This window comes from Colletotrichum spaethianum (genome assembly GCF_022836535.1).
Source record: "Colletotrichum spaethianum MAFF 239500 DNA, contig28, whole genome shotgun sequence".
NCBI classification, from domain to species: Eukaryota; Fungi; Ascomycota; class Sordariomycetes; order Glomerellales; family Glomerellaceae; genus Colletotrichum; species Colletotrichum spaethianum.
Genome location: NW_026054798.1, coordinates 383,529 through 406,837, shown reverse-complemented (window position 1 = coordinate 406,837; position 23,309 = coordinate 383,529). Strand labels below are relative to the sequence as shown.

At 58.3% G+C, this 23,309-nt stretch overlaps 9 protein-coding genes across 9 annotated transcripts; 2 read left to right on the top strand and 7 right to left on the bottom strand.

Moving 5' to 3' along the window:
• Positions 1–581: 581 nt before the first annotated feature.
• ColSpa_09443 (kinesin-like protein KIF1C) lies at positions 582–2,319 on the top strand (the record flags this gene model as incomplete). Its single annotated transcript, XM_049275655.1, has 2 exons — positions 582–639; positions 680–2,319. The coding sequence occupies 2 exons, from the start codon at positions 582–584 to the stop codon at positions 2,317–2,319; spliced, it is 1,698 nt and encodes a 565-aa protein (XP_049131612.1).
• A 3,912-nt stretch (positions 2,320–6,231) lies between these two features.
• On the top strand, positions 6,232–7,161 carry ColSpa_09442 (eukaryotic translation initiation factor 4E type 3; the record flags this gene model as incomplete). Its single annotated transcript, XM_049275654.1, has 3 exons — positions 6,232–6,410; positions 6,524–6,831; positions 6,884–7,161. The coding sequence occupies 3 exons, from the start codon at positions 6,232–6,234 to the stop codon at positions 7,159–7,161; spliced, it is 765 nt and encodes a 254-aa protein (XP_049131611.1).
• Positions 7,162–7,784: 623 nt separating this feature from the next.
• Positions 7,785–8,991, bottom strand: ColSpa_09441 (centrin-4; the record flags this gene model as incomplete). The annotated part of the gene is made up of 2 exons (XM_049275653.1): positions 7,785–8,402; positions 8,896–8,991. The coding sequence occupies 2 exons, from the start codon at positions 8,989–8,991 to the stop codon at positions 7,785–7,787; spliced, it is 714 nt and encodes a 237-aa protein (XP_049131610.1).
• Positions 8,992–9,888: 897 nt separating this feature from the next.
• Positions 9,889–10,463, bottom strand: ColSpa_09440 (putative hydroxyacylglutathione hydrolase; the record flags this gene model as incomplete). The annotated part of the gene is made up of 4 exons (XM_049275652.1): positions 9,889–10,056; positions 10,125–10,259; positions 10,315–10,406; positions 10,442–10,463. The coding sequence occupies 4 exons, from the start codon at positions 10,461–10,463 to the stop codon at positions 9,889–9,891; spliced, it is 417 nt and encodes a 138-aa protein (XP_049131609.1).
• A 25-nt stretch (positions 10,464–10,488) lies between these two features.
• Positions 10,489–11,187, bottom strand: ColSpa_09439 (putative hydroxymethylpyrimidine/ phosphomethylpyrimidine kinase 2; the record flags this gene model as incomplete). Its single annotated transcript, XM_049275651.1, has 4 exons — positions 10,489–10,810; positions 10,871–10,942; positions 10,997–11,084; positions 11,163–11,187. 4 exons carry the CDS (start codon positions 11,185–11,187, stop codon positions 10,489–10,491), a joined length of 507 nt encoding a protein of 168 aa, XP_049131608.1.
• A 456-nt stretch (positions 11,188–11,643) lies between these two features.
• On the bottom strand, positions 11,644–12,270 carry ColSpa_09438 (pre-rRNA-processing protein las1; the record flags this gene model as incomplete). Its single annotated transcript, XM_049275650.1, has 1 exon — positions 11,644–12,270. One exon carries the CDS (start codon positions 12,268–12,270, stop codon positions 11,644–11,646), a length of 627 nt encoding a protein of 208 aa, XP_049131607.1.
• Positions 12,271–13,066: 796 nt separating this feature from the next.
• ColSpa_09437 (uncharacterized protein) lies at positions 13,067–13,576 on the bottom strand (the record flags this gene model as incomplete). Its single annotated transcript, XM_049275649.1, has 1 exon — positions 13,067–13,576. The coding sequence occupies one exon, from the start codon at positions 13,574–13,576 to the stop codon at positions 13,067–13,069; it is 510 nt and encodes a 169-aa protein (XP_049131606.1).
• A 1,077-nt stretch (positions 13,577–14,653) lies between these two features.
• ColSpa_09436 (sacsin) lies at positions 14,654–16,065 on the bottom strand (the record flags this gene model as incomplete). Its single annotated transcript, XM_049275648.1, has 2 exons — positions 14,654–15,903; positions 15,993–16,065. 2 exons carry the CDS (start codon positions 16,063–16,065, stop codon positions 14,654–14,656), a joined length of 1,323 nt encoding a protein of 440 aa, XP_049131605.1.
• A 1,206-nt stretch (positions 16,066–17,271) lies between these two features.
• Positions 17,272–18,330, bottom strand: ColSpa_09435 (uncharacterized protein; the record flags this gene model as incomplete). The annotated part of the gene is made up of 1 exon (XM_049275647.1): positions 17,272–18,330. The coding sequence occupies one exon, from the start codon at positions 18,328–18,330 to the stop codon at positions 17,272–17,274; it is 1,059 nt and encodes a 352-aa protein (XP_049131604.1).
• Between the last annotated feature and the right edge of the window lie 4,979 nt (positions 18,331–23,309).

The following is a 23,309-nucleotide window of genomic DNA, read 5'->3' as shown; positions in this document are numbered from 1 at the left end:
GCGTGGCGTTGGGCGTTGGCACCGTCAGACAGGTGTCGGACTGTTTACTAGACTTTTGTTTGCATAGACCATTTGTTTACTGCAAAGTTTTGCCCGACCTCTTCACGGTGAAGCTGACCACCGCCTGGCATATTTCTTTTCTCAGTCGTCGGAGCAGCGCCTCCTTCTCAATCCATCGTAATGGCCACTGTTTCCCTTCCTTTTTGACAACCATTCCATTGCATCAACACGAGTGCAAATCGGCAAACTTTCAACTTGCGGAGGAATACGTACCACAACCCCTGCTTGTTACCCCAGGCGGACAACACACCGCACAGGAAGTGTGGCGTCACTGCCCCGGCAACTCGGCCCCACCAGAATTCTTCCCAATCGGGCAACCGAGTAAACAAGCCCGACCGCCTCGAGTTGGGATGTGGGCTTCACAACGACATCGATACCGCGCAATTCTCGACGAACTGAAGCTGACCTTGCGAGGATTGTCTCTCGACCATCGACTACTGCCGCCAGTGGTTTCTGAGATGCCGTCTCTATACTCGTCTGCTTCAACCCCGTCGCTGCGGTCGCACGATGGACCGGTCAAGATGGACGGGGGAGGCAATGTCCGGGTCGTCGTCCGGGTCCGGGCGTTTCTGCCCAGAGGTACGGGAATCGCCGACATATGCTGCATGAAGCTGATCAGACTATGCAGAAATTGAGCGCGGAGCCGAGTGCTTGGTAGAGATGGACCCCATCACTCAGCAGACGACGCTCCTTGTGCCGAACGACCATGACCCAGCGAATGCGAAAGCGAAGACCCGAAAGATTATCGAGGAGAAGTCGTTCACATTCGATAACTCCTTTTGGAGTCACGACATCAACGACAAGTACTATGCGCACCAGGAGGAAGTCTACAACAGTCTGGGCGAGGAGTTCCTCGACCACAACTTCGAGGGCTACCATACATGCATCTTCGCCTACGGTCAGACGGGTTCCGGCAAGAGTTACACGATGATGGGCACGCCAGACCAGCCGGGCTTGATTCCCCGAACGTGCGAGGATCTCTTCGAACGGATCGAGGCTGCGCAGAACGAGACGCCCAACATCTCCTACAACGTCAGAGTCTCCTATTTTGAGGTGTACAACGAGCACGTCCGCGATCTGCTGGTTCCGGTTGTGCCAAACCAGCCGCCTTACTACCTCAAGATCAGAGAGTCGCCGACAGAGGGACCGTACGTGAAGGACCTGACCGAGGTGCCAGTCCGGAATCTCAACGAGATCCTGCGGTACATGACCATGGGAGACCGATCGAGGACCGTGGCCAGCACCCGGATGAACGACACCAGCAGTCGCAGTCACGCAGTCTTCACCATTATGCTCAAGCAGATCCATCACGACATGGAGACGGACGAGACGACGGAGCGCAGCTCGCGCATTCGACTGGTCGATCTGGCCGGCAGCGAGCGCGCCAAGGCGACTGAGGCAACGGGCCAGCGACTTCGTGAGGGTAGCAACATCAACAAGTCGCTGACGACGCTTGGTCGAGTGATAGGAGCGCTCGCCGATGCGAAGCCGGGCTCGAGGAAGCGCAACAAGGACGTCGTCCCGTACCGAGACTCCATTCTCACGTGGCTGTTGAAGGACTCGCTGGGAGGCAACAGCAAGACGGCCATGATCGCCTGCATTGCGCCTTCGGATTACGAGGAAACCTTGTCAACGCTCCGTTACGCAGACCAGGCCAAACGTATCCGTACGCGCGCAATCGTCAACCAGGACCAGATCTCGTCTGCGGAGCGAGACGCTCAGATTGCGGCCATGGCGGAGGAGATTCGCGCCCTCCAGCTGTCGGTATCGGAGTCACGACGGCGGGAGAAGGACACCAAGGACCAGGAGGAGAAGCTGGAAGAATACCAGAACCACGTTGCCACGATGCAGCGCATGATGGAGGAGCGCAGCCTCGTCGCGGAGGGCAAGATCCGCAGCCTGCAGACAGAGAACGAAGCGCTGCGACTGCACCTCAAGCTCGCGCTCGAGAGCATCAAGAACCCGATCCCAGCCGTCACGATCAAGCCACCCCAGCCGGAGGAAGTAGAGGGCGAGACTCAGAAAGACAAACCGGCGGGGCCAAACGGCAAGGAGGCCGTGGACGACGCCGAGTCATTATACGATGACTCAGACGACACGGCGTACGACTCGGACGTCATGGAGGACAATGCCAGCGACATGCAGGAGTACATGCGCAGCCTGCTAAGCGACCTGGGCATGTTCCGCAGGAAGATTGGAGATGACAAGGAGCGCTGGGTTGTGGAGAAGGCGGCCTTGGCCAACAGACTGGGCGTCTAGAGACACGAGGAACGAATGACGGACTCGAGCATTGATAGTTGTATGAAGTGCCAAGATCACGACGGTAGGCAGCATGGTGTTTTGGGAGTCTTTAGTATTCAGGGATAGGGCTGTTCATGACGAAAATTCCATAGTTTGCACACCAACAAAAACACGTCCCCATTGTATATGAACCTCGGGTTAGGCCAAGATGGCAAAGAGGAATTGGGATACCGCAGTATGGGCATCAGAAACCGTTTCCAGGAGCATGTGAGACTCTACTGTCCACGTCACGATTGAAACTCGTAGAGTACGACCCGTCCTGTCAGATTACGTAGGTAGCAGGCGGACGTTCTCATCTGGCCCTTTCTCACAGACCAGATCCTAACCCGGCCTCCATTCGGCGGGTCCTCACAGGTGAGGCCAGGCAGGTGGAAATAGGGATGCCGTTGTCAGGGTTGGGCCCTTGTGAGTTGGGAGCCAGGGATGAAGCATCCGGAAGAGACGACGACGAACGAGCCGGTGAAGTAGTTATGGGAACTGTGGACTCTTGAAGTGGAGAGTCGACCTTTTTTCAACGATGTCTTTTTTTGGGACGGCAGCGCCTGGGCATTGCCAAACCCGCAAACGTGCAAGCTGTCACATCCTGAGAGCTGTGGGACTCGACACGTTGCTTGAGAGCCTGTTGGTGCCATCACAGGAGCCAGCCCTAACGCCCTGTGAGGAGGGGATGGATGGATGGGGGCGAGAAGCTTTGCGCGTGGAGTATTTTGGTTTGGTGTGGTGTTTGATGTTGATTAGACAGACGCTTTGCAATGCAGAGAGGCTTTGTCAAAAGGTTGAGTCCAGTCGTTCCGATGAGGGGAGGGGTTCGTGGTCCGCGAAGCTGGATATCAGCCCGTCAGGTGGGATTGCTTAATTGCCGCGGCAAACGGATGCGTGGCAAGTCAGTTGCTGCCAGAGAGTCTATCAGATTGGCGGTCTACGGCCGGCTGCGCGGCACCGTCCTGGCCATCGAAACATGGCTCCGCGGTCTCTCTGCGGTGTGCGGCCCTGGCCCGAGTGTTGGGTTACGCAAAAAAGACTTGTACGTGTGTTGGATGTGTGAGACCATGTAACCAAGCGTCAGAAGGCATAAGCTCAGGAAAATGGCGACATTAGACCAGGCACCCCACGACTACGGACGGGTTGGAAGGGGGGGGGACCATTGCAGCGGGAGAGTTCCTGCACATCAAGCACTGCGGGCTCTATCCAATGCTTTCTCCTGTCCCCAGTAGGTTCATGTTCTTGAGATCCATCTCAAGTTATACTTTGGGCTGGGTGAGTCGGTGGCGGGGCCAGTCAGCCGCGCATGATTGTAGACAAGTCGCCAATGAGGCTGGGACTGCAAACGAAACCGGGCGAACGAGCCGCTGTCTCGACCGGGCGGCGCTGCGAGGCCAGCGGAAGTCGACAGGGTGGGCTGCAGGATATGACGGTGCTCTCAGAGTCAATTGTATATCGTGGGTGTTGCATCTCCTCCGTTGATTTGTTGGCATTGTTGGCTCAGACGTTGCGGACGGGACGCCAAGTGGTGCTCGCCGTGGTAATGCTCCGGATTAGCGAGTGTATCGGCACTCAATATCCTGCGTCCGCAGGGTAACGGGCGGCCCGTTGACCAAGACTTTCTTCACGCATTATACCGCGTGCCTTGGCAGATATGTCGTCGGTCCCCAAAGTCATACTTGGCCGTGGCTTGTCACCTCGTAGTCGTGTACGTAGTAGGCTTTGCTACAACTCCTATCCTCCCACCGGATATGGGATCCGCTACGAGGCCCTGATCACTCAAGCTTTGGGCCGTATTTCCACGGCACGGCACATGCCTAGTCCCTGGTCCCTGTTCCCAGATTGATCTGCCCCTACCTACTCCCCTGATCATCTGTCCCTGTCATTTGCAGCCCGAACTGAGGAGGTGCAGCAGCAGCAGCACTCAGCAGTCTTCTCGAACGTAAACCTGAACATCCGGTCTTTGCTCCTCCCGCCCATCCTCGTCACGGCGCCCTATCACTGGCCACCACGGCGGCTTCGATGTTTCAGGCCGGTAAGATGTTCCCACCAAGGTTCTCTCATCCCTGGGGTGGAGGGGCATCGCTGCGTCTTAATCACCCTTCAATTGTCCACCCCAGCCCCCCCTCCTCCTGCTCTGCCGTGCATCTGGGGCGTCCATAGAGCCCCTAAACCGTCGCCGTTGTTGCCGTCGCTCGCCGCTTCTGGTCCGGTCGAGATGCCAGTTGTCCCTGGCGTCTAGCGCCCCCAGTCCCAGTCCATCGGTTTGCAGCGTTAGTTCCAGCATGTTCAGTGCACGTCTCCAAAGACGGGACGGACGGCCGTGGGCGCGCCCGCGGAATCTCTTTCGTGGGGCCTGCCCTGCCGCAAGGACGCCGTTACCCTTTGGTCTGCCTCGTGTCGTTGAGCGGCAGGCATCGTTGCCCTGAGCACAGCGGCAGCGGCAGCGTCAGCAGCAAGAGTCGCTTCTGCCATTCCGCTCGCTCGCCCATTACCGAGCCTCGGAGACCAAGTGCTACCTTGTGCATCGCCGTCCGGATCTCGCGGCGGAACTTAGGCGATCCACGTCCTTGCTTATGTCCCGTCCTATCTCTCCCGGCGAACACTCTGCTGATTCCTGGACTTCACCCTCTGGCGCCATTCGCCAATGATGAGCAAGGTTCCCTGCCCTGTTGCGCTTCAGACCTCAGATCGGAGGACTCTCGAACGGGTTCCAATGCTCCCTGTCCAATCTCCAGACAAAGCATCCTTTTTTGACGCGGTACGCGGCGGTACCTGGCGCTAGGATGTCCCTCGGCCAAGATGCCTTGTCCTTCGAACCGAGTGTCGTCTTGTCTTGTGTCCCCTGGAATCCCCAGGTCCTCCTCTCTCCCCCCTTTGCGGTGGTGACCTTGCCTTACAGACCCTGAAGCACAATCGTAGTCCTCTTGGAGGAGGAGGAGGAGGAGGAGTCGCCCACAACGTGGGACGACGAGACGGTTGAAGGCTTATTATCCCTACCACTCGCCGCCATTTCGTCTCCTCCTTTTCCTCTCTTCTCACTACCGCCTTTCCCTCGGTCGCCGTCCTGCCGAGTCGTTCCCATCACTCTTTGTCACCAACTCACTGAATACGTCCATCGAGTCATTCAGAGTTGCAAGGAACCCCTGCCGCAGTACAAGCACCTTTAGCCCGCCCCAGCCCATATTGACAGGTGCCTTGGTTCCCAAGTCCACGGGGTTCTAAACCCCGTCCCAGGCCCTGAACCGATCGACACTGGAAGGACGCAAAGCATCAAAGTATTCTGTAGCAGCATTTCAAGGGCATCTATCTGACAATCCTATCTCTCCCGCCATCTCTCTCATCGCAATCCTTTACCTCAAATCAACCCAGGGGCGCCGCCGCCCAATCGCCAAAACCCCACCAAACGGCCCTTTCATTGGTGAATCCCAAACAGCCCCAAGCCACGTCCCTATCGTACCTCCCCACGTCTGTCTTCCGGCCGGGCCAACAACCGCTCTGCTTGTCCACAAAAGAGAGACACCCGGCAAACGACGGTCAGCAAACACCCCAGTCTCACACTTGAGCTGTCCCGTACCATCAACGGCCCAGCCCACTTCTGCCCCTCGTTGCTACATTGGGCACTGTGGCATCACATTGAGCCAACCAACGACCAGCTGCCAGATCCAGGGCTCCAGTGTCAGTGTTCGCCCCTCCACGTCCCTCACGGCCACGCCTACCCGACAACGACCCCCGGCTAGGTGCAGTAGCAATCTACGAGAGCCGCCGTCCGACCGTTCATCTTGAACCGACACTTCGTCTCGACACCTCCCCCGTAGCTTCGATTTCCACCGCTGTCCTTCTTTTCTCTTCTGCTTCTCCCGTACCCGCCCCCACGACGTCCTCACCATGGCTGCCAGACCCGCGCTGTTCACCCGTGGCCTCTCGGGGCTCTCTCAGAGCACCACCGAGCCCAATTCGCCCAGCGTCAGCTCCCCGGCCGACCAGCGCGACGATGCGAAGCGCAACTTCCTCAAGGCCATGCGCCCTCTGCCGACACAACACTACTGGAACGTCTACTTTGACAAGTGAGTCTCTCCGGTGCCACGACGCCATGCGCTGTCAGTTCTTTGCGCTCCCCCGCATACGAACGAACCCCTGAAGCTGCAATCGACTAACCTTCAAACCCCCCCCCTTCCAGGCAGTCGAAGGAACAGCAAAAGGCAGGCACCGACGAGGAGTACAAGGTCCAGCTGGAGCAGCTCGGCTCGCAGATCGAGTCGGTCCAGGACTTTTGGAAGTACAACAACAACACCCCCGTCGACCAGATCAAGATGCGCGAGTCCATCTACCTGTTCAAGCAGGGCTTCAAGCCCATCTGGGAGGACCGCCGCAACATCAACGGCGGCGCCTGGACCTTCCGCGTGCCCAAGAACATCGGCCCCGATGTGTGGACCCGCGTGCAGCTGCTGGCCATTGGCGAGAAGCTGCAGAGCGTGCTGGACGACAGTGAGCCTGCCTGCCCGTTCATCCAACGAGTGACTACCGCTAACAACCCCAGGCGACCAGATTTGCGGCGTCGGCCTGTCGGTCCGCTTCAACTCGCACCTGATTTCCATCTGGCACCGTGACGGCTCCAAGCAGAAGTCCATCGATGCCATCCTCGAGTGCGTCCTCGAGGAGCTCCCCGCCGAGCTGCGCCCCAAGGCCGATAACTACTTTTACAAGCGCCATCAGGACCACGCCGGCTTCAAGGCTCCTCCCGAGCTCCAGGTCGTCATCGACTCGCAAAAAGCCGCCGCCGAGAAAGCAAAGGCGGTGGGAGGCGCGCCGGCTTAGCGGGCTGGCCGCGTTCCTCCGCACTCCGCCTCCTTTTAGGAGACCAACCCCCGCCGAGGCTCTCCGAGAAGCAGGCCAGGCTGCAGGGCTCTCGAGTTTTTTTCTTCTCTTCTTTGCACAAAAGGAAACCGGTAAGCCATGAGAGACGCCCTCCCAGGCTTCACCTCGCCAACTTACGGGGATTTATTTGGGGGGTATTGAGGAAGAATAGGGTATCCCCAGGGCCAGGCCTTGGCACACTACACCAGGGAAAGGCTGGAATATGCATAATTCAAGGGCGTTTTTATGAGCATGGAAATCCACGCGGGGGTGACGGGGAACCCCCACACCCACCGACGACATATGGGCTGAGATCAGATAGAACTATTATTACCAGTACCACCAATGAAGGGTCTACAGTCCTAGAGAGTTAGTGCCGTCCACGTCGTCAAGTGATTGTTTCCCCCTTCTTGGCAGCAACAAGACCCATAGAGCTTCCTTGCCCGCCAACAAAAAAAGCCATTGGTTCCCTCCGCCATGCTTCCAAAAACGCCAGGATCCGTGGGTATAATGCCAGACCAAACCACAAAGAAACTCACCGCCTCGACCCCTTGTCCGCTTCCCTTTCCGCCTCGCGACCTCCGTCACCGCCAGACCCCGGCGCGGCGCATAACCTCCTCAAACTCGTCCTTCCTAACCCCCTTGCCGACCCCGGCGCCGCCATTGGCCTCGAGGATCATGTCCCGCAGCACCTCGTCCTTGACGTCCTCCCTCAGCACGCCCGCGACCCTCTTCAGGTCGGCCATCGTGATGACGTCCCTTGGGCCCGCGGCGGCGGCGCCGCCACCGCCCCCGGCGCCGGTGAACAGCCCAAAGGCCTCGTCGACCTCGCGCCGCCTCTCGTCGCGGGCGCCGGCGCCGCCCTGTTCTCTCTGATGGTACTTGAGCGCACAGATGGCGAAGAAGGGCTCGTACGCGACGAACCCTTCGCCCTCGGGGTCGAGGATCTCGACGAACTCGGCCTGCTCCTGGCGCGACGCGGGCGGGATGCCCAGCGCGACGAGGCACGACCGCACGTCCGCCGTCGGGATGACGCCTTCCTTGGAGTACCCCTTCATGGGCTCGGCGAAGAGGGAAAAGGCCTCGCGGATCTCGCGCTCCTCGTGGGCCGAGATGTTGTGCTCCTTGGCGAGCTTCGAGGCGCGCGGGCGCGGGACGTCCGGGGGCGCGGCGGCCGGAGGGGGCGCTCTGCGCTTCGCGGGCTGGGGCGAGGTTGTCAGCTAGGAACCCGGCCGGCCTTCTCTGATGCGGTTTCGCGCGGGCGGAGAGAGAGAGAGAGAGAGAGAAAGGCGCGGGTTTACTCACCATTGCGCACGACGGGGCGCTTGGCTGTTGTCAGGCTTTCGTTGTTTGTGATAAAGTTTGCCTGGTTTTGGCGGCGGAAAACTCGCGATGGTCGTCGTGGCTTTCCTGTTGGTGGTTGTGGGAGGTTGTGGCCGAGCTGTCTAGGGGGGCGGATCGGGAGCAATTCGACGTCGATGACGATGGATGCGTCGGGGGGGACAAGGAAACGCAGGGACGCGTTAATGGGTTTCGGCGGACCGGCGGCGGCGACGCGCGGAGGACAGTGCGGGATACCGCGTGTCAGCCGTGAATAAACACAGTAAAATGCCCCGCCGGTGAAAATCCCACCCGTATAAAAATTCCGTCGCAAAATCTTCCTCCAACCCGCTTCGTCTTTCCTTCCCAACTCACGATACTGTCTCGCCGCAGCGCGGTGCCGACAACGCTAACAACACGACGACTCCGAGGTCCGCGCTGGGAGGCTTTCTGACCGCTGGTCTCGGCCATGCTGTCTACCCGACTTTATTCGTCATGACGCGCGGTGCGTCGGACTGGTCGAACATCTTCTCAGCTGGACCTCGTCGAGATCAGGCTTCGGCCCTCATCACAACGCCACTTTTTGGTGATTTATGCTTTGCGACTGCCAGCCGCTCGGAAGCTCCACGGTCGTGGAAATCATGGACATTCCGAACCCTGGACGGACTGTATAAACTGCACCTACCGCCTCACAATTCCCTTGAGAAAGCACGACAGGTGGCCGGGCTACACCACACAGCCAACACGCTGGGCTCCCACCATGGACGGGCACCATGTCAATCAAAGCCAAGAGCAATTCCCCTTCCCAATGGACCGGGAAAACTCGACCGTCTTAAGACAAGAGACAAAAAACTTCAGCTTCTAAAAAATGCTAGAGCTTGCCGCTTTTATAAACCCAAAGCGAGCACGTGTGGACAGTGAAGCAAGATCAAACAAACGGGGGCCTCCGCAGGACGGACGTCTCTTCCCAGGGCTGCACTCTTGCCTCGTTCGACCCCGGTCGTCGGGGCGCTTAGGGCCTCTTGGGAGACATACCATGACCATAGATAGACTTGATGTTTTTTTTTTTGTATGTTGTGATATGCAAGAGTTATAAAGTCTGGTGATCCATGCCTGCCGCCGCCCTCCTTCCGCCCGGGATGCGCAATGGCGTTTTTCGTTCACAACCACCTCCGTGCTACCGTCACTGGTATATCCTGCTCTCCCAGCTAGACTCCTCAACGCCGTCCCCCGCATTCGCATCAAATCTTCGACTCAGGGAGTGGACTGTGTCGTTAGCTCGGGTCCCGGCTGGTCTGGCATCGTTCTCGTTGACAACGGCAACTGCCACAAGATGGCCAGTGACGGGGAGGGATATCTACCACTTGCTCACTTGAAGTTGTTCTTCATCTCGCGCAGCTTGGCCATGACGGCGACGGGCTCGTTCGCCCCTGTAACCTTTTGGATCTCGGGGTCCTGTGCACGCATCAGCCTCGCGTGCTCTCTTGCCGCCAGGGGACGCAAACTCACCTCAACGCGCATAAAGACGTTGTGTTTCTGTCGGGAACATGTCAGCCCTCTTCTGACCCCCCTGCCGTGCAGGTCCAGACCCCAGAACGACCTACCTTCTCGTCGCCAATCGTGAACTTGCCCTGCGTCTCCTTGTTGTTCTCCGCAAAGGCCTGCAGCTTCTGGATCGCCTCGTTCTGCAGCACCGATGCGGCGAACTTGACGTTGGACTTTGTGTACTCGTGGCCGGGCTGTGTTTGGTCAGCAGCACGCCCCCAAGCGAGATGGCCGTCGGCAAAGACTCACAAACACAACCGTGTCGTCGGGCAGCGAGGCCAGCGTCTTGTTCAGCGCGGTGTGCATCTCCTCGGCGTTGCCCTCGAAGAACTTGCCGCAGCCTGTGATGTCGACCGTAAGCAACCGCTTGACTCACCAACCCGCTCGCCCATCCGCATCCTGTTCAACACACGAGACCGGCGTTCAGGGGAGGTGATGGAACCCACCGCTGATGAATAGCGTGTCACCCGTGAACACGACCTTCTGCTCACCGTCCTGCATGAACCAGCAGATGCTGTCCTGCGTGTGGCACGGCGTGTGCAGCGCCTTGACGGCGATGCTGCCAATGTTGAACGACTCGCCGTGGCCCGGCGTCTTGGTCACGCCGTCGCAGTTCTTGCCGCCAATGATGGGCAGCTTCTCCAGGCCGAGGTCGCCCAGCTGTGTCTCGTCAGAATCACCGTGGTGAGCGGGGCGGCGGCGGCGACTTACGAGCTGCTTGTTTCCGCCTGCATGGTCCCAGTGGCTGTCAACATGGTCAGATGGCGTTCACGTCGCCGGGGCCGAACGGGGGCCAAGGACTCACTGATGAGTGTTGACGATGGCCGTGAGGTTGATCTCGCCGCCCTTGATGGCCTTCTGCAGCACCGGAGTCACCCTGCGTCGCAGCCGTCAGTGTGAGCACTCACTTCGGCTCAAAACAGAAACTTACTCGGGCGGGTTGGCCGGGTCGATGATGACGGCGTCGTTGGTCTTGTCGTCCTTGACCAGGTAGGCGTAGTTGTTGCTACTGCCCACCCCTGCGAACCAGCCCAAGTTAGCATGAGGCTCTCACGCAACTACCCGCAGGGCACTTTTCTAGAACGAGCTCGACCTACACATGGGAATCGACTGGATATGCATGGCGTTGGTGAACGTTAGCTGTCCCCGATGTAAGCCGCTGGCCCGCTCGTGACGCGCCCACCTTTGAGGGCGCCCAACTCGGTACAAGGGCGACTCACTGCGGCTGTTACGGTGGCGAGTTTCTGTCTCAGTAATGGTTTCCTGGCGATGAGGGTATTCATGAAAGGCAATTGTCACGGCTGAGATGCGTCGTTTGACAATCCGGAGCTTACGGGGTTAACTTGTTGTATGCAGCTACTCGGCAAGTCACGGTGACGTTATTACAAATCTGCGGGCCGGCCCCTCCCCTCCCCTCCTCCCCCTTGTCGGGTACTTACCCCATCCACTTGGTATCGTCATACCCCACGTGACCGCGGTTTTCACGGCGATGGCTTCACTTCATCGTCCATTCCAGAACCTACTTATCAAGAGCTATGTAGTGATGTAATACGGGGCATTTCGGTATGCCATGCTGCTTCACGCGATGCCGATCGGCCGCGGCTTCCATGTGCCCTCAAACTTTGCCCAGCCCGTGCTACTACTCTCCTTAGGCTCCTCGGCTTCGACGTCGTTGGCATAGGTCTCCACGACGTCTTGTGTCTCCGCCATGAGAGCATCCTCCGCCTGTGATATCCTCTTCTTGATTTTGTCCAAGTCCCTCCCGTCCTCCTGCTCTGTGCCCTGGGCGCCATGCCCCTTTTGCAAAATCTCCTTCGACAGCCGCAGCGCGGCAAGCATGACGGCGTTATTCGGCGGCGCCTCTGCAATCTTCTCCAGCGTGGCGAGCAGCCGACTCTCGTCGAGCCCGTCGATCCACGTCTTCATCTCCGCGCGCCGCGCCTCGTCCCTCTCCTCGAGGAACGCAACCACGACCGCGCGACCCGCGGCAGCCGTAGCGACGCCGGCCTTCTTCTGCGAGACCCCAACCTCGACGTCCTCCTCGTCGGGACCCAGGTGCTGCCAGTAGTACTCCCAGATCCAGACCAGCGCCTTGCGCGCCGCGGACCGCAGCTTCGCGAGCGACGGCAGCGTCTCATGTGTCGCCTGGTGTCGCAGCTCGACGAACGTCGCCGGCAGGCCGATGGTCTTGGCAACCGAGTACATGCTCAGCTTCCGCTGCTTGTCCTGGTGTCCATCCAAGAGCCCGGTCACGAACCTAATCGAGAAGAATGTGTGAGCGACTACGGACCAGCGGCATGATCGGCCACCGGGTTGCGAAGCATCCAAGGGACAAGGTAGTACAGGCGGAAGAGAGCCAGGAGGAGCCCGGGCTCAGACACAAGTCGGCCCTCTGGTAGTTGCCTCGAAGGGAGGGGGGAATGACTTCGTAGATGTCGCCCAAGAGGACGGCCCGTAGGAGGGCACATGCCTTGGGGAAGAAACCCGATGCCAGGAACGTCCGTCAGACCATGGGCCATAGTGCACACTTGCGCGATGCGTACAGGGTGAGACAAGAAGCGAACCAAGGTGGGGTGTGCTCGGAGAATGGGGGTGTGTTGGTACGACCTGTGTATAAGTGCATTGCTCGTGTGGTCCAGCAGGTCACCAGGGCAGATCGGGCGATCGTGCCTTTCATCAGGCTGGCCGCGTGAGCTGCTCTGGGCCCGGGTCTGGGGTTTTGGGGAGGTCCAAAAGAAGACAGGGCGTCGCAAGACACAGGCCGGGGGGGCGTGTACGTGTGAATGGGGTGACAATAACAGGAAGAGCAAAAAGGACGAAATGTGAGAAGACGCCAAAGTCCAGAAATGGGAGTTGAGAGGGAAGAAGGGCGCCCAATCCCTGGAGGAATAGATTGTTTCAAAGCCACCCCAAGGGAAAGGGCCAAGGTTCGAGAGGCCTGGAAGAGCGGACGGGAAACGCCCGAATAGACTTCCGCGCTCTTGTAACCAACGACCTCTGGCTAGGTTGGACGGAGACAGAGAGACAACAGAACGTACCGGCTAAAGGCGGCGGCGTAGGCGGCGCGGACGGCGTAGGTGCCGGCGCTGCCCTTGCTCTCCCCGTCGCTCAGGATGGCGGCCGTCAGCAGGGCCGTCGACTCGACCATGTGCGGGCAGTTGCCGCGCTGCATCCACATTGACACTCTGGCGACGGCATGGTGCTGGGCCGCCAGGAGCCCGTCGTTGTCGACGCTAGAGTAGCTGCTGCCGCTGATGGCGCTCGTCGTGCCAGTCCTGTGCTGGTGGTGTTGCGAGGACGGCGCTCCCGTTGCTGAGGGCGGTGCTGGCGCTGGTGCTCCTCGTATTGATGGTGCCGTGGGTAGTGCAGACGCGGATGCGGGTGCGGGCGCGGGTGCTGTTGCTGCTGAAGACGCTGAGGCCGCGGACGGCGGGGCGGCAGGATAAAATTGCTGGCGAACCTTGAGCAGCTCGCGGCGATCGCGCCATGGCGTCAGGATGTACTGGACCATTCTGATGCGTAAAGTGCGTGTCTGCCGGGAAGTGAGGGCGAATGTGACGAGACGTCTGGCTTCCTGCGCCGAGTTGGCCGTCCAAAGGTATGACGCCCTAATCCAGGCTGGCCCTCACGCATGCGAGTCGTGTAGGTGGTAGGGAACGATGTTTCAGAGCGAGCGCTCTCAAGGCTGCTCAATGCTGTCGATGGATGGCTCGTCCTTTTTGGCGTTGCGGCTTGGGTGCCTGATACCTATTCGTCCAAACGGGACTTGGAATGGTTTGTCTTCGAGTGTCTTCGCTGACCGGGTCGCAGGTCTCGGCGCTCCAGAGGGGGGGTGTGAAAAGGGAAAACGAAGCAAGTCTCTCTTGGAAGTGAAGGGTGGGGAAAAAAAGTTTGGAGACCACAAAAATTGCCCGATTAGTATCGCGCATAGCGTGCAGTGAACTGACATCGGATACACTGCCAACCAAACCTAACTCACATCAGCCAAACATCTGGGACATGCAGCGCCACGCACATAGCTCACACACACACACACACACACACACACACACAGGTACCACGCACACCGGCAGAGACATAATTCAGGGGCAGCCCATTCCGTGCGACGCTCGAACGGCTCTTCAGGCCAGCCCAGTCTTTGGATATCAGACGACTCGTACTCTCAGGTCGGGAATGCCTCGAGCCTTGCATATCACCAACCCCGATACCCAACCGTGAAGCGTGCCGTTGTGTGGTGACCGAATCTATTACCAATCACTCAGCAACGCCCGCATGCTCCCACTTCAGCTGAGATGAGTTCACCTCGGACCTTCACAAGCCAAACCATCTGAACATGCTCACTCACAACCAGCACACGACGGTTGGCCGACCGCTGCATGGGCTGATGCACTATTCGGGCTCACGTACGAGATGAATCCAGACCAACAACCAAGTATCGTGACACGTCAATGCGTTTTTTCTCGAGTCCTCATGGACAGTCTAAACTTTTGCTTTTTATTATCTTCTCATCAAGGCGCCGCCATGCTTTTGCTTCTGTTTCGCAATGGCAGACACCCGGTAGTTGGGTACCCGTCCCGACGACTCCAGCCTAAGACAGGGTCTTCTCGATGAGGTAGATGCCGTACTTGTCCTTGAGCTCCTTCATAATGGGGTCGTTAATCTTGGAGTTCATGGGCGCGAGGACACCGCGCTCAGCAATGGTACCGTTCAGCACCTGCTTGACGGCGACACCGCAGGGGACACCGACGAGCTTGGCCATGGCCGAGTAGCCCTTGGGGTCGCCGTACTCGGCGAGGGTCGACGTCCGCGTCTCGCGGGAGCCGTCCTTGTGCTCGATTTCAAACTTGTGCTGGAGCATGACCATGTCGCGCTCGCCCTCCTCAAACTGCATCTTCTTCTCGAGCGTCGCGCAGAGCGTGTCGAGCGGGTTGCCGCGGGGCGTGATCTGCTCGTCCGAGAAGACGCCGATCCACCGCAGGCCACTAAGGATGCGTTGCTTCTCCTCGGGGGACTCGAACGTCGCCTTGGAGACGATGGCGGCCTCGAGGTCGCTCTCGCTCGACGAGGCAGCGCCGACGACAGCCTTGGTAGCCTCCTTCCATGCGATGGGACTCGACAGCACCTGCTGGGAGGCATCCTCGAGGAAGCCGATGTCGACGAGCACCTTGATGAACTGGGGGAAGCCCTGGTAGCGGAGGGTACCGCGGACGATGGTCTGCGCCTCGGGGATGTTGTACCGCTCCTTGTAGGGGGTCGAGTCGCGGTTGGGGTAGGCGACGAAGGCGTAGCCGGGGTAGATGAAGTAAGGCTTGGCCGTGGCCATGAGGTCCTTGGACGAGACGTCGACGATCTGGCCGTCCTTGTAGTACTTGGCGGCGTTGCGGAGCGCCAGCAGGACGCCACGGGATGACCACGAGAACTTGTAGCCGAGCGGGTTGTCAGAGGCCTCGGGGGCGGGGAGGCCGCCGCAGTACGAAAGGAAGGACAGGATCTTGCCGCCTTCGCGGTGGACCTCCTCGATGGTCTTGACGGCGTAGAGGTGGTCGATGCCGGGGTCCAGTCCGATCTCGTTCATGACGGTAATGCCGGCGTCCTTGGCCGCCTGGTCCAGCTCCATCATGGCGGGCGAGACGTAGCTGGTGGTGACGACGTGCTTCTTCTGGCGGATGGCCGACTTGATGACGGTCGCATGGAAGGTGTAGGGGATCAGGCTGATGACCAGGTCGTGCTTGGCCACCTCGGCGTCGAGGGCCTTGTCGTCGGAGACATCGAGCGAGATGGGCGTGGAGTGCTTGACGCCCTCGGACAGCTTCTTGGCGGACTCGAGGGTTCTGCAGGCTGGGAGGTGTCAGTCGACAGAACGCGTACTGAACAGTCCTGGTGGCTCGATGTTGAACGCAGCGTGGGTGGGGGAGGGCAATGCGTACCGACGGTGACAGGAATGCCGGCATCGCTAAGGATGTCCAGCGTCGGCCGGGTCACGAAGCCCGCGCCGAGCATCAAAACGCTCCTATCGTCATAAATTGGTCAGCGTGGGATGTACTCGGCCACCAAACAGGATGGCCTGACGGGGTCAGATCGTACTGGGATGCCATCTTGAAATCGATTATAGTTTCTCGTGATGGGATCGTGGTGTGGTTGTTTGCGTTACAACTTTTGGATATGTGGTTGAGTCAATCCCAAAGGTGCAACGAGTGAGGGGTAAATTCACAATGCTGGAGCCCCCCTAGTTAGCGTCGATACCGGCACAGCAAGAAAATCCAAACTGGAGCCCGATCTTCTCCCCAATGTCGTAATTCGTGATTCGTGACTCGACGGGCGAGGGAAATTTTCCAAAGCATCCATGGTGGGGTAAAACCGCCCAGTCCGATCCGATAACGGCGCCTCCCTCTCGCTGAGCCCGTACGGTCGGCTGAGGGTTTCCCCCTCTGAACGTTGTTGCTCACTGTGTGAGTGCACTTCTGCGTGGACGCCACTGCGGCAAAGTGTGATTGTACAGTGCGTAAGATGGGAGAAGGGGAGGGGGAGGTGGAAGGAGGCTGGGTTTGCTGGTGAGGTCACCAGAGCAGCGACCAGAATTTTTCTAGCGGCCACGGGCGGGGTGTTTCGCAACCTGGCAGGGCTAGCCAGGACGGCGGGGGTGGATAGCCATGGGCATATATGATTGGTCAACTAGCGGGATGTGACAGGGGAGCTTGACCCACATGCAGCTCATGCCATGCCTCGACAGGGGTGGTGTTCGGGAGGCTCTTTCTCGCTTATTTTAGTGTCCGCGTTGACGATTGAACTTCGATCCGGCGCCGCCCTCTGCTGCGTGATGTGTGCAGGTGGAATCGGGTGCGGCTGACAGGTGGCGTTGGGTTGGTCCCGTCTCGTCAAGTCGGGAGACACTGCACTTTGGTGAGACTGGAAGCATTGGTGTTTGTCATGTTTGCGCCAGGCGCGTTTTTGATTATTTCTATCTAGGCAGTTCTTGGACTGCCGCTTCCCGAGGTGCATGGGCCACTGGTTGGACCCATGCTCCCTCTCTTCTGGGTATATGCCTCATTTTTTGCTTCCGCTGCTCCTAGACCATGACGAGATTCCTCTCTCCCGTCCCAGAGACAACCCAATTTTTTAGTGTTACATCTCCGAATCATACATGGTATACAAGTTTCGTCGTAAATTCATAACCGCTTGCGCTCAAGACAGTCTTCCGTTGTGTCATTAATCAGAGTCCTCGCCGTCGGCGTCGTCCTGATCAGCGTCCTCGTCGTCGCTCTCGGGCGGCTGCCACGACTCCTCCAACTTCAAGCCCTTGCCGGTACCCTCCTGGGGGCGATACGGCGCGCCAAGCAGTGAAGACATGGCGGACCGAGAGGCGTCGAGTTGGGGGTCTTGGTCGTATTTGTCCGGAGCGTCGTAGAGGCCCATGCCGACCAGGATCTCGCCCTCCTCTTCGGGCTCGTCCAGAGGCTGGTATGGGATGGTGTCCTCGTTGGGGACGATAGGTTGAGGCTGCTGAGCCTGCGGCAGCGTCTCGGGGGTAGGGGGAGAAGTGCTAGGAAAGCCGTCCATCGAGTACGATTGCCAGTGCGTGGAAGTAGACGACGGCGTGAGGTCCGGCAAGGTGGTAGGCAGAGCCGGGAAGGGCTCTGCGTACCCAGTCGTCTCCGAGGAGACGTATGCTGGGGGTTCCTGCTGGGGAACGTTCCAGCCCTCCACGGGCAGATACGCTGAGCTGTCGTACGTGCCGAAGGGCAGAGAGAGAGGGGAGAAGGAGGCAACAGGTGATGTGTTGCACGAGTAAGCCGCCGGGGTTGGCGGGAATTGCTGGTAGATGTGATAGCTGTCGATGTCGTATGCTGACGCGGCAGGAGGGAATGGGTAAGAGGCCATGTGCTGAGCAACGGGCATCTTTTGTTGTTGGTGTTGGAAGGTGGAAGGGTGCCAGCTTAGGGGACGGCTTGGTCGAGACTGAGTGCCATACTCGGGCAGGATGACTTGGTCCATGGGCTGCTGCCTCCGCCTCGCCAAGTTTCCATCATTCACCACGGTCCTTCTCCTCGCCTGCATTGCTGATGATGATCTTGGACTGTTGTTTGCACTGGTAGGCTTTGCTACACGCATGGCGTTTCCGTTTCGTTGTCCACTGGAGCCCCGGGATAGCCTCCGAGATGCTTGAGAGATGGCCATCTGTCTCGACAGATCATCGAACAAGGCATCGGTGTGGTAGGCGGTGGGAACAGGTCCCGGGAGAACGCCTCCCATGAGTACGGGCATCATCTTGTTGTGTGCGGTGGAGGAGAGAGAGGCGTGTTGTTCAATATGTGAGAGTGTGTGTGCGTGTGTGATGTTCAAAGTTGTTGAAAGAGGTATGCTGTCTGGCGACCGCTCGAGTCGAACAAGACGAGATGCGGCGGATGGTGATGATATAAACAGGTTGGGAAGGATGGGCTCAGCCCGGGCTATGTATGGAAAAGAAGACGTTGCTCAAAAGGGCTCTAAAGGGAGTACAATGGGGAAGGGACATGGGTGATACTAGATCGGTCTTGAAGAAGGATAAAACCAAACCTTAGCTCCAGTCGGAGGAACAAATGCTCACCCATGGGTACGGAGTGGGCCAAGAAAAAAAGACAACAAGTGATTAACACTATGGGCGGTTTTGCATGTGTGCACGAAGAGGCAGCAAGCGTGGGTTGCATACATGGGGTGGATGTGAAGTTGATGGGAGGTATCCGCGCTGTGCAGATGTCCCAGGCGTGGCTGGGCAGGGGAGGTACGTACTACTGCTGTACCTTTTTGTGAGTGTGTCTGGGAGTTGATGGGGGGGGGCGGCCAGCGGCCAGCAGGCTGCGGGCTGCGTCATATGTGTTGGGCAGGGATCTCGCAATGGAGCGTCGTGCATTTCGGAGTCGAAGCAGACGAGGCGGCTGATTTCCTTGGGCCCTGCACGTACCTACCAGAGGAGGTAGGTCTTCTGCGGGCGGGGGGAGGGTGGGAGGGTGTGAGAACATTGAAGGGGCGGAAGGGACTGAATGGAAAAGCATGGGACGGACTTGTCGATAGCGCGGGTACGCGTGTGAGCGTAGCGGCGGTGGGTGTGGATGTGGACGGTTAATTGCTTCGCTTCGCTTTGCACTGGCCTCCGGTACGCTACTGTAGTACGGGGTGGAGGAGGGTAATTGACAGGTAGGATTAGGATTGGGGAGGGATGGTCGGCGGTGGAAGGATGGGTGGATGAGTGAATAGACGAGTGGATTGTGGAGCGAACCGGGTTGCGCTGCCAATGCAACGCCGTCCTTGTGCGTACACTCTACGGTGGTGCCTCTCACTGTATGTAGGCTGGTATGAGCGCGTGTACGTACCGCGGTGCACCTTGTCGTACCAAGCTGCAACTGCACCAGCGGTGCCATGGCGGGATGCAAGGCTCAAGTGTCGAGAAAGACAGATGCTTGTGGCACAATGCTACGTACTTCCCTGGTACTATAGCACAATGTCTTTTTCGACTGGTGGGCAGGACGGGGCAGGACAGCCAGGGGAGGGGGCCGACAAGACAGGCGGGCGGCGGGCGGTCAAGAAGGCAAGGAAAGAAAAAAGAACATGGATGGAATGTCTTTGGCCCAAAAAGAACCGCTCGGCCCAGGCGCTCACGCCGCCAGGTCGGAGTCTGGAGATGCCACCCCCTGCTTGCATCTCGTGCAACTTGCTCCAGCAGCCAGCGACCAAGACCAAGACCGGAGCAGAGCGCCACGGCCAGCGGCCAGCCCAGGGACCCAGTGGTGAAGAAGGGGTCCAAGGGGAACGGCATCCCTTCGTGGCTTGAAGAGGGTGGGTTTATTGCATTGAACCGACGAGGCCCCCGTCATCGTCCGACCAGTCGTAGCCCGCCATCATGAACCCAAGGTCCCCAGCAAGCTTAGTTTGAACTGATGGGTCAGACGAGAGGGGGCGTTGCGATATTAGCTCACCGGGGATCGATGGGACCTAGCAAGAGACACCCGCTCTTGGGACTACGGGTCCATGAACATCATCCCTCCCAGTCCGTCCCTCCAAGCCCCCTAGCACTGGTACGTATAGCGCAGATGGGGATGTGCGTCTTGCCTTGCATGTTTTGGTGGTTTCCTCCAAAGTGCCACCCACCTGGCGGCGCGGTGATGAAAATCCTGTGACCGAGTGATGGTCGGCCTGACACTGGGAAGAGGCGGATACGCATCCAAACCCGAGACGAACGGCCGGCGGGGACTTGGAAACGAGACAATGGCCCTTCTTTTCTTCTTTGCGCCTCGACTCGAAGTCAGCAAGGCGATAAAAGAAAACCGGAAACGACTTGTAGCCGTACGAATATCTGGAGCCCCTCGCCTGGAACGAAAGGGGAAAAGGAAAGGAGAAACGAGATGCGAAGCACAGACATTGGAATCTGAATAGCCCACGATCTCCATCGGGGTCTCTGGTCTCTAGAGGTGTGAAGGAACTTCGAGAAAAGCACGGAGGTGGCCCCGCTCAAGGGGAGCCCCCTGGTACGCCGGTACGTATCTCGCATGTTGTCGAGAAACCGTGAGTACGATGCATAGTTTATGTCGGTATTCCAAACTGGATGGCGGCCGGACATACTGTGTAGAAAGCTCGCTCCATTAGTGGGCATTATCGCAAGAAGCGCAAAAGACCGAATCTAATGTTTAGTATTGTTTTGGTCCGTCTGTAGGTCGCGAGTCTGGTGTCCACACGAGAAACGCTGTGCTTTGTGCGTTGCTTGTCGTCGTACGTATGTGAATGGTGTCTGGGTGTGCCCTGCGTACCTGCCCATATTCGACCTTGTTGAGCGGCAGCTCAAGGTACGAAACGGAACGTTGATTGTTTGCAGCCATCCTGGAGGGGAGACGACTGGGGCGTGAATCAAGACGGTGTAGGAGTATCGAACGACAGGCCGCTTTCCAAAAGGATGGTAAGTGGGACGGATGGAAGCGGATCACAGATCTCGCTCAACCGACAGTGTTGGTTTGCATTTTGCCCACACACCCAGGGTCCGAAGGAGGAATGGTTTCCAACGACAGCGACGTGAAGGCTGGACGTGCACACGCGCAGCATGTGAGTTGCAGTTTTGCGTGGTGGTGTGGGTAGCGTGTCGCTTTCTTTTCCCTCCAAGCGGCTGGTGTGTGGTTCAAGAGGGTGGGCGTCAATGGGCTGGCAAAGGATGTGAGTAAGATCTTGGATGGAACGGGCCAAGGTTCAGGGCCGACTGCCAGAGTTTCCGCGCGCCATCTCATCGCGAGGAGGCAAGCGTGCTACGAGGCCGCTGGGCCGGCGCTCCACCAGTCGCGGGGGTTGGATGGTGAGTTGCGGGCTCGTTCGCTCAGAGTCTGGACGAGAGGTATCGCACTCGAGGTCCAGTAGTAGCTTTGGGGTTGCACCCGCTTGAGCACTGTGTGGTGTGCAAGCCGAGTCTGACGAAAGCCATTAATCAACCGGAGGCGGTGGATGCGCGTGTCCTAGACAGGAATGGAGTGGCAGCCATGGACTGCGGCCTCGTAGAAAGGTGGACTGTTGACGATGATGCTTTGATGATATCCGGATACGCAGGCCTCGTCCACCCACTCGTGCCATGGCGCCCGGTCGAAATTGTATCCAGGGCGTGGCCATGCAAGCATACACTTGAGTCGTAGACGCGTGTGCCATCCGCCATGGAGAAATTGCGTACACGGGACAATCGACGTATCCGCATAGAAGGTTCCAGCCAGTGAAGCATCGAGGCGCGCAGGCTGTTTTGCATCCTCCACAGTTGGCTTCCATCCATGGTCGAATCCAGATGAAGGAGGCCGAGAGGCGCGGCAGTGGACAAGGGCGGTCACTGCAGGGCGGTCAGGAAACCGACGTGATGGCGGCGTTCGGGCAAATTGCAGCAGATTGGAATGTGGGATTGCGAAACCCCCGATATGGATCATGGATGCGGATGGAAGGATGAGCTGTGAGTGATGTTCACGCAAATGACCGTACCTAGATGGGCTGAGCGACAAAGGAAGGAAGTCGGTGAATGGGTGGATGGGGGTGGTTGGGCCTGCCTGGTCGGGAGGTACTGCGTACGAGCCTTCCTGCGACGCGGATGCGGTGTTGCAAGGTATCCCGGTACTCAGACCTCTCTCGGTCACTTTTCTGTTTTCTGGCCCCCTCAGCTCCAGTCACAAACTGCCCAAATGCAAGAGTCAGTTGTTATCCAGAGTTTGACTAAATGCCGAGCCTGCCACGTCCACCCACCGCCAAAGTACGTACGTACGTGTGAGAGGATAAATCCCATAGTAACAAGCCGATGAAGACCAGTAAAGATATGAAAGACAATGAGAGAGAAAAAAATTTGTCGAGGCATATCGGGGTGGAGAAGGAGCAGGAATACCTAGGTATCAAGGGGGGAAAGGTACTGAGTACCTATTCTCATACTGCGTCTCCTGCCGACAAACAAGTATAATGCACCTACCCTAGGGTGACATCCCATAACGTCTGGCCTCGGGAATTGTGCAATTCGCAAGCGGCCAAATCCGCTCCGCAACAATAATAGCATCGGCCAAGTGCCCGACTGCGGCGTGAGGCGGGACAACGGCAGGGCCCTTACCCCCCCCCCCCCCCCCCCACTGGGGAGAGCAGTTGGTGGAGAGTTGGGATTGGGAACAACAACCTGGAGACGGACAGGGCGAGAAACAATCTAGGACAAGGCTCAGCGCCCTCAGAAGAAAAAAGTAGGAGGTGGACATGAGGGAGGGGACGGGTCGTGAGGTCCCAGGACCCAGACAGACAGACAAGGGGCTAGTCAGACTTCAGAGCCAAGTTGGAGACAGCAAATCCTGTGTTACCTGACTTGCCATGATTGTCTAGCGTCTCCAGAAGTTTGCTAGTCCCATAGAGTCAAAGCACAGTGGGCGGCACTGGAAAGCCCGCAAACTCTTTAAGCCCCATCCGAGCAGAAAAGTTGAAAGTCTGGGAAGCGACGGTAATGGTTGGGTGGCCCCCACATCTGGTGAAGGGCTAAGGAGGGGAAGAGAAGAGGAAGAGAGGGAAACCCCTTCGTTCAATGAGTACGGGAGAAGGAAGAGAGAAGAAAAAAAGAAAAAGGGAAGGGGGAAAATTTTTGCCGCTAAGTTGTATAGCCACACCAGGCAGTCAACGCCTGGCTTTTTGCTCCTTGCTGACGAGGTAAGCGGAGTTGGAAGAAGACTCAAGAGAGGCCGGGCATAGATGCGTCAGCCACACAGGGAGCTTGTTGATGTAGATAGATT